At 40.8% G+C, this 9,919-nt stretch overlaps 1 protein-coding gene across 2 annotated transcripts in view; it reads right to left on the reverse strand.

Annotated features, from left to right (window-relative positions):
- The window catches only part of CCNE2 (cyclin E2), an 18,673-nt gene that overhangs the window by 3,051 nt on the left and 5,703 nt on the right, over positions 1-9,919 (reverse strand). For both annotated transcript variants that reach the window (XM_019550688.1, XM_019550681.1), the window contains exons 5-10: positions 9,354-9,489; positions 6,893-7,039; positions 5,617-5,712; positions 4,358-4,492; positions 2,571-2,682; positions 608-762 (exon numbers count right to left, since the gene is read on the reverse strand). In XM_019550688.1, coding sequence (XP_019406233.1) covers positions 608-762; positions 2,571-2,682; positions 4,358-4,492; positions 5,617-5,712; positions 6,893-7,039; positions 9,354-9,489 — 781 coding nt within the window. The remainder of the gene's footprint in view (positions 1-607; positions 763-2,570; positions 2,683-4,357; positions 4,493-5,616; positions 5,713-6,892; positions 7,040-9,353; positions 9,490-9,919) is intronic.

The raw sequence follows: 9,919 nt of genomic DNA on the forward strand, positions 1-9,919 counted from the left end.
CTATGAAACCCCCAATATATGTATACTTATAAATAAGTTTGGAGACCACTGTACACTGTACCTCCATTGTGGAACTCCCACTCTTCCCTCAGGATGCCTTGCATACCACACGTGACCATCTGACATATGGACCAAGTGAGGGTGCCAGTGTTGATCCATATATTAAATATTAGTAAAGCTTAATTTCTCTCATTTATTTATCTTTAAAAAAAATGTAGTTCTAATATTTTCTTCCTGCACCCCACTTTGGAGACCACTGATGTATACAGTATTCCCTTAGCTTACTAAAAGAAATGGCATGGAAACAGTGTCAAATGCCTGACTGAAATTCCCTCCCCCTGCATAAAGTGCAAGAAGGGCCTAGCGTGCATTTTTCCAAGTTCTTGGTATATGCAGATTTTCACAGAATGCAGCAAAACCAGGATGTTTCTTTTTTGGTTGTTGAGCTGTAGCTATAGCTATAGCCAATGGACTCCCCAATCCAGAGCAGTGACAAGAAAGATGTGCCCATGTAATCATTGCAAGATTTCCATCAGTTCCAGGGAAAACAGTGAGGTTTAGCTGCAGTAGCCCAACTACCAAAACAAAGCCAACATACAATACATACCAGCATGTCCAAGTAAGTTGTATGGGTTTGAATATTATGTCCATCTTCTACTGCAACCTTCTTAAAATTCTTAAGTTTCACTGGGGCTTTTCTTGCCACTCTAAAAAAAGGGACCATCCACGCAACACATTCTGAAATACCATCCCAATCTAAACCTAAAGGGCAAGGAAAAAATTATATTACACACAATAGACCTGCACACATGTCAGCTTGCATATATCTCAACTGTACATCTGTCCTCTCCATCTACTATTCTGACAAGACAATTCAGTCACGCAGCTGACAGGTCTCTTTTTTCCCCCCTTGTGGATACCCCTAATTATTCATGCAGCAGCCCTCTGCACTTTTAGGGTCATGAGGGTCAATGCATGGAATGATTTGGTTGCAAAAATAAGAGCCAATTTTTTTTGTAGGTTAAACACAAGCAGCAATGGATAGCTATGACCAACATACAGTATAGGCATACATCTTAAAAGGCAGCTATACTGCATATTTTGTGACCACTAAGCTGGATTTTTCCCCCACCCCAAAAGCTGTAAGTTTTTCCATCTGCCTACAATGACTGACTATATATTGCATATATTAGCAACTTTGCACTTGCATACAGCTTAGTGGCTCTTAACATCTATATGGAACTACAGCAGCACAGAAAAGCATGTTTTAAGATTTGTTTAAAGACATTCTTAATCTGCTAAAGGAACAAGCAGAAAACAGTAAATAGAAAAAAAAACAACCACACAGGGCTCCTGAGAAACTCCAGTGAATAAGAGCAGAGGTCTAAGAGACCTCTACTCTTACTATTGGAGGTCTCACCACTTCCATTAGCAAAAAGTTGTGTTCAACAGATGTCAAAATAGCATAGATAACCACTACACCTTTAATTATTTGGGGTGGGGTGGGGGAAAATGCACACAGGTCTTAAAGCAGAGTAGGGATAAGTTCTCAGCCTGGAACATCCACTGAGTTACCTCACTTTGCCATCACCCGGATCATTCACTTCACAGCCAACATGACAGGACAGTTTGATTTTAGAGGGAGTTTCATTTTTAGAGTAGCCAAGTGTTGACTAGCTTGGACCACTTGTCAAATGATAGATTCTTTCTGATAATATTGTAAGTTTTGCCTAATATTTACCATCTTAGCCTTCTATTGATTAGACATCAGGATCTCAAAAATGTTGTTGTTACCCTCCCTGCCCCACTCAAGTTCCCTTGCTATTGCCTCCCATACCAGCCAGCCTTCCCCCACAAAGATACTAAAACAAACAAACAAACAAACAAACAAACCTGCATATTAAAAAGGCTGTGGGGTTAACTGGCCCACCCCCCATTATTTTATTAGCATCTGAATTGAATGATTTTTCATACCATCACCCTACTTTCTACAACTTCTAACTTGTCCTCCCCTGTACTATAGGACAATATTCTGGGTTGTCTACTTTAGAAGAGAGATTTACATTTTATCATGTACTGCTATTGACAGCCAAGGAAGACTGAATGGAAACAGGTTAACACCTATAAGAACTAAAAGTAGAAAAAATGGTAAGAACTAGAGCTAGATCATGAATTGCTAGGTGACATGACACTAGTTGCAAAGGCATGTAACTAGCAATATCAAGAGCACCTAAAACTGTTTCCCCCCCCCAAATATTTTGTGCTTTTGTGAATCTGGTTGTTTGTTTAAAAAAGTCTGGAAAAGATACAAATATTTGCTCCCTACAGTTTTACTGGGGCTGCAAATATGGAAGTTGACCCAAGATAGTACAAAAACTGAACACATCTCTCTCTCATTCAGAGAAGTGGGGGGGGGGGGAGGGGTACATGAGCATGAACTGTTTTTAAAGCCTATCAATTCTAATAGCCTTAGTTCAATTTGCTAGAAAACTGTACTGTTCCAAAAGTTTAAAAAGTTAATTGTAACCACACGAGCCTTTAGGAGCCGTCATAGCCACCGTCTACTTTACCTGAAGCTTTCTTAACTACTTCAATTGAGGTATAGTGACAGAGTGCAGCAGCAGCCAGTGTCCTATACTGGAAGTCCAGAGAATTGACATCTAGAATACATAGGTCTAACAGCTGTGGAAACAATAAGGTTACAAGGTTTCTGTTATAACAGAGAAAGATTCCCAGAAACATAGGATGAAGCCTACCACTACAAAGATACACTGTACCATGGTTATTATATTCAAACATGCACAAGCCAGTTAAAAAGTTAACCATCATGAAACTTTCAAAAGGAAACTTTAACCTTGTGTCACAGACTAATGAACAAAAAAGATACAGGAATACAAAGTTGCATTTGTTAAAAGTCAGTTTTCACATCAATTTTGGTTACCCTTGGAAGCTTCCTGCACATACACAAAATATAGACAGCATCAAAATAAGGATCGCTCTGATTTGGGGTGCAGTCATTTACTGGTCTGCTTACAGACTGATGAGAGCCATCCAAGACTATTTTGTGTACTCCTACAACAGAGTGTAGAAGTCCAGGGAGGTATTAAATCATAAATGCAAGCATATGGCAATTAAGTCATCCCCATCCATAATTAAACAGATACTTCATACCGATTGCTAGCTAGAATTGTTTTTACAGTGAACTGGCTTTTTCCTCAGTTAACATCTTGGCTGGATAAGCCATCATAGGCCTGAAAAGAAGAGTCCATAGGATCCAAATGATTTCAGGTGTCAAGATCTTTTCCCAGAATTCAATCTTATTTTCATATACCAAATTTGTTTACCTTTTTATTTCTGACACTGCTGACAATTATCAGTGCATTCCTGAAGACTGGAACAACACCATGAATGTTTTTCGTACTAAATTTTACTTTCATTTATTGGTATGTAGCTTGAGTTAATATCTTCAAAACCTTTGCCACCCAAGAAGCATGCTTTGTGTTACACTCTAGTCCTATGCACCCAACACTAAATAGATACCTATTGTTTAGTCCTACAGCATGGATTCCATAACTAGTTATGGAAAGAGTAGTGCAAGATAGTTAAAATCATCCAAGGAAGAAAAAAAGCCCACCATAGCAATTCTCAACCTTTCTAGACTCAAGGCATCCCTTGCACAATGCCAGTTCTTATTTTTCACTTGTTTTTGACTACAGAAAGATAAAGTAGTTCTATTGAAAGAAACCACAAGATAGGCCACAACAGGTCAGAATTTTTTTGGAACTATGGATTCTTATTTGCAAGATAAACCCAGAGATTTCAAGTCATATTTGCAATGCACACCTTAAAATGCTAAAATGTTGTATATAGCATTCCATGGCACCCTTGAAAGGCTCTTAAGGCACCCCAGGGTGTCATGGTACCCTTGCTGAGAATTACTATTATAAATATTTAGCAGACTGTTGGTATTCAACCAATATTAAGGTTTTAACCCCCTCACACACACACTTTTACATTGTAACATTAATTTATTTTATAAGGCTTAATATGTTCTTGGAGATCTTGACATGGGGCTGTTATAACGCCAACTGCCCAGGGCCCCGCGCTTTGGGAGGCACCACGGAGCAGCTGTGGCAACTTCACACTGCCACCAGCTTCATGTCCCGCCACTTGGCATCCCTCCCCCCCAAATCCAGCACACCTGACACTCCCCGCCCTCTGAATCTGCTGCTGGCTTCCTGATGTCCAGGGATGATGGGGCCCTGCACCCTGCTTGGTTAGTCTCTGACGCATCAAATACACTTCTGTCCCCACAAAGGAACACTAATAATGTGCACTAAATGAGACGACTACCAACCTGTGCTATCTGAATGAATTTTTCCTGAGAATACTGAGGTAGCAGCACTTTTGGAACATCTTTCAGAGCATCCACTTGAAGATAAAGATTCAGCCAGGAAATGATGGTCACTGGACACAGTTCCCATTTTAAAGCCTGCAAATAAACAACATTTAACTGCCCTAGAACTAAGAGCATAAAGCATTCTTGCCCCACAAAAATACAGCTCCAGATGTTCTGCATCTGGTTCCCCATTTCCCATTCAATTTAGTTACCTCCCTCCCCATTTAAGTTAGACCCAACTGCCATGTACGACGTCTCAAAATGCCATCCAAGATCCCACATATAACTTCTATTTAAAAAGAACCAGATCTCCTCTCCTACTCCTCCCTTCACCATTACCAAGCAGATGATAATCCTTATGCACAAGATGCCCACAGGAGGCAAAAATATGCTCTCCACCAAGATATCCTAGTTCATTCACAGAGTGGAGCAGGGAAGAATGATTTATGTCCATAGTGGTTTCTGAAGTTTTAAAAGCTTGATTCCATTCAGTGAAGAACCAAACATCTCTGCAAAACAGGATTCTGCCGAGGCCAGGCAAAGACCCTTTCACAGACCTGGGGCATGTCATGATAAGCACACATGTTAAGGGCCACACATTTCCCGTGAGACAAACAGTGGCATACATTTGCCTCTGCACATGCCCCAGCACATAGCAGTTACCTGGGTGGGACAGAGGAGGCTGGGGCCAGTACCTGGAGTCTTTGGAGCCTCCCAGGGCAGTCAAAGCCAACCTAGCCAGGATCCCTTTCTGGCAGCACACACTGCTGCCATGTGCACCACACTGCTTTAGGGGCATTTTTTTGACACCAGGATCTCCTATTATCAGAAAGCTACAAACAAATTAACCATGCCATGCTGCAGACGAACAGTGTAAATGGGTTCACATGTGCTACTGCTTTGAGGCACTGCAAACTGCATGTGAGCCCCTGTTGGGACATGCCCCTATAGTCAAAAGAGTTATTTTTGTGGTTGTAGAGTAGCAAGCCAGGGTTATGGGTCACTTGTTAAAGACTTACCAAGGGCTCAGAAACTCAACCTTTTCTTGCAGAAGACAAAAATGAAGGGTTTCTGCAAAAGTGAGCATCTTAAAATGAGCCCTTCACCCAATGGCAGATGCTAAACTTAAAGTACTTTTTGCTTGTATTAGGAGAAAGTCATGAAATACATTGCTAAAATACAGCCATCACACAACCAACTTGAGAGACTGATGTTACCTTCAATATAATGAGTTCCATTCTTATGATATCATCTTCACTGCAAGCACCATCAGTAACATAGGCAAATTCTTGTATTTTAGGAGCATAGATTTCCTTTTTATAGGAAAAAAAGATTGTAAACATTACAACAGTTCTGGATTCTGCAAAAAAACTGTAAAAAGGCATTTCACAATTTTTCCCCCACTATTAGGGATAACAACTTATCTTTCAAACAAAATAGTTCTTCAGCTATTTCTTATGATAAAAAACAAACTACTTTGTTTTTTTTCCTATGACTAATGCAAATTGGAACCTACATGCAGAAATGGGTAGAGTAGATATTCCAGATTCCATACATGTTTTATTTAGAGGGGAAATGTTGGCCAAAGGATTTGAATTGTTTCCTACTTATACTATTTTCATATTCTATAACCCTCACTTCATAGGATCATCCTAAATGTAGGGCTGGAAGAGATATCACAACATCTTCTAGTCCAGCCCCCTGCACAAGGCAGGGTCATCCTCAACTAAAACATCCTAGAAAGTAGACAGACACTTGGCTATTTAAACAGCTATAACAGATCAATAAAGCTGTTGTGAGTTACACCAATTACCATCCCATTTTTTAAGGCTTACTCTCTACTACATTGTCAATAACATTCTCTCAGCAATATTATGGCAGAAACCTAGACAAAAGTCAGGTCACATCTGCCCTACAAAGTCTTGCTCATACAAATTACACTGGTAAGAGTGAAAGTCAGACTCTAAACCAACAAAATTCCGGATATAAATTCAGCTATGTTGATGAAGAAAGCTTACATGGTTTAAGCTGTGTCACACATGTGGTTTCTCCACCAGAGGACTGACAATTTTATGGGTGTGCACAGACGGTAGTTATACCTGGGAAGGTGGGGGGCAGAACGGATGATCTGCTGGTTCATCTGCCTGCCCCAATCATACTCATACATAAGTGAAGCAGTGATTTACCCAAACAAGACAGGTGGTAAAATATATTGTGGTAAGTGGGAGTTAAAAACCACAAAACAGCAGTTAGGATTCAGCTGAATCATGGTAAGCCCTCCCTTTAAGCAGTACAATTATTTTTTCTGTCTTCACACAGGCTTTACTTGTATTACTACTAGGTTCAAAACATTCTGAAGTCTTATGTTGATAACTCCCCTCCCTCCAAAAAGATTATAAAAGTTCTAATAAAAAAAAAGAAAGGAAAAACAAACAAAAAAACCCCAAACATTATTCCAACCAGCAATACAGAACTCCACAAACAGCAACTCACCTCAAGTTTGGAAGCAATGAATAATGAGGTAATTCCTATAAGCTGAAGCATGTTCTTATTGATATTTTTTTGTGTCAACATGAATCTATCAAAAAAGTCTTGAGCCAGGTAAAAGGTTTCCCTGTGAAGTGCATACACTTCACAGACCTAGGAACAAAAAGCCCAACACAAATTTTAGTTCAAACACTTTTCTGAAAAGCTTGATGATTTCTTCCCGGCATTATGCTTTCTAACACATTTAAATGGTCAGTGATCTTTGTCCTTGACGTGCTGAAGGTAGCCATGTTTACAATATACTAGATTTGAGGGGGGATGACAGTCAATCACTACAGGAGTTCAAGCAGTACATTTCCCTGGGTTCCACAAGGTCTGAATGCTGCTTAAAATGAAAAAAGCAAAAGCCAAAACTAAACAATACTGGTTTTAGATCTAGTTTGCCTTCAAATTTAAGTTTATGTAGAGCTACTCGCATTTTCCTACAGGAATTTTTCTGTCCAAATAACAAGTTATTTAGCCCTAAATATTGTTCAACTCTCCTCTTGAGTGACATATTTTAACTAAACTCATGTAAAACCCCTCCTGAAGAGACAATTCCTTTAAAAGCATCCAAGCTAAGTTGGATAGGTAATATTCAGTGGGACATGAAAGGGAGTAACTTGTAGATTTAACATTTACTGCTGTACAAGCCAAGGAGCTTGCTTACTACTGCTTCCACAGTTTCTGCAATACAGTGACTTTGTAAGAAGAGCCACAAGCTAGCAGTATGGGTTCTGGGGTGAGGGGCAATAAGCCACTTTTTTGCATCACATTCTGCACATCCACCCACAAAGGCTCTGTATGTACTCACCCACTCAGCCCCCCACTAAGTTTCCTGCCATTGCCAATAATGGCAGGAGGATGAAGTTTAGGCAAGATACAGAGGACTACCATAACTCTAGCCAGGATATGGAGCACTGCTGGAGCAGTGGTATTCAGCTGAGGTGTTAAATCGAGTTGGGTAACCTCTTAGCAATAGCCAATACAACAGTAGCCAGAAATAAGCCAGTTCAGAGATGGAGAACTGTATATTGGGAATGAATGGTCAAGTCATATAATTTGCATCACTTTATGTTCAGGCTGTCTAACTTCTTTCCTCCAAGTGTTTCAACACTTGCCAGCAGTGTAAGTCCCCCGATGGTAACACTGGAGTTCAGACATAAATAAGGGTACTGATGGCTACCAACTCTAATAGCTCCCTGCCTGGGGCATTTAACAGCATGGAATTTACCAACATGCAGTCACTGCTCCATCAGTGCAACTCAAGATCTACTATTGGCAGCAACAGCAAGACAGCCTTAACAAAAAGGGTCTTGCAAAATAGCCAGCCATGACAGCAGTCTACCATGCAGCCCACAAGCTTCCCACTGGATCTGGAACTTTGACAGCAGGGGAATGGTGGCAGTGTTGAACTGCCATGGCTGTGTACAGAGACTTAGAAACTCAACTCCCTTCCAAAATGGATTTTTTATATAGATGGCGGGGGGGGGGGAAATAGCCACATCTGTTCAAACTGCATTTTGTTAGCTTCCCAAGCTGCAGCAATTAGCACTTACACCGCATCCCCACTGCCAAAGTTTCCCAACCCATGGGCAGCTCTACAGGCTATATTTGTGGCCCCATGTACTGGATCTGCATGGTGCATCCCACACACCCCTGCACAAAGTTGGGCTGGTGTGCAGGGTTGTTCAAGTGACGGGAGCCAGCACACCAGATCTCAACTCAGACCAACCATATGGTCCCAACTCCATGCTGGATCTGGCTCACAGACCAGCTCCATACCACTCATCCAGCCTGCAGGGACCAGAAGGCTGAGTACTAATATTCCAAGAAGGATTTCCCACACAAATAATCTTTCACATGGTTTGGCTGCCACCATGGAGCAAGTCAAAACTGTCCTAAACATGGCACAAACGGAACTGACAAAATGCATTTTGAACAACATGACACCCACCAATGCCAAATCAATTTCAGAGGTGAGTTGAGGTAAGTTTTTCCACACAGATGTCAGCATAAATAGGCCTTTAAATACAAACTGGGATCTTTAAGGCCTAGTAGACACTACAGCAATCAGTTTGCAAAATGGTACCATAACATTACTCCCCACAGCTTTGATGCACTTTAGGGACTTGGTTATGGTTGCATGTGTGTGCTGCAGCATGGTGCCTTAGAACAATGATGTAATGTTGAAAAAGTTACTTTTGCACTACTTTAACAATTAGCATGGTCATCAACTGTAGCATGTCCCTGGACACAAACTATTCATGGGAGATCACACAAGACTACTGCCGCTTAATTTTTGCAAAATGTGCGCACCATTTACATTTATAGCATATTCTATTAGTGATACTCTTTAAACTATTTTTTCTGCCATTACACCAAACTGTTTAACAGCCATAACATAACATAACTTTGAAAAACACACCTCCAAGAGCCAGTCCAGGAGTATTGACCTCATGTGTGGTTGCAAGTTAGCATGTAGTGACGCAAAGTGTTTGCAATGGGCATATTTGTTCTCCTTCTTCAGAATATTGAGCCATACATCTTTGGAGTTTCCCCAGCTATGGAATACAAGTCACAGGAAGCTTTGAGAAATCATTTCTTGATGTAAAGTACACAAACATGCTTTATTCAAAATATTAGCTTATGGGAGCATCTACACATTGCCCTACAGTCATGTTGTTTAGTACTTCCTTTTGGAAGAACTAGAGCACAGCACAGCACAGCAACCACCCCATAATGTGCTGTACACAAGGTGCTGTTACTTTTAGCAGCTACTTTGCCACAATGGCGTGCTATAAACAGGAGCACACCGCTACAGCAAAGTAGCTGCTGGTCACATGGACATACCCATGGACTCTACGTTACCAGAATGCATCAATACAGCAACATAACATCATGGGTAGATGTACCCTACATGCAGTAAGATTTCATAGTTTCATAGTAGGGTCAGAAGGGACCTAAGCAGATCATCAAGTCCGACCCCCTGCC

The sequence above is a fragment of the Crocodylus porosus genome, unplaced genomic scaffold (assembly GCF_001723895.1).
Source record: "Crocodylus porosus isolate Cpor-Errol unplaced genomic scaffold, CroPor_comp1, whole genome shotgun sequence".
Taxonomy (NCBI): Eukaryota; Metazoa; Chordata; order Crocodylia; family Crocodylidae; genus Crocodylus; species Crocodylus porosus.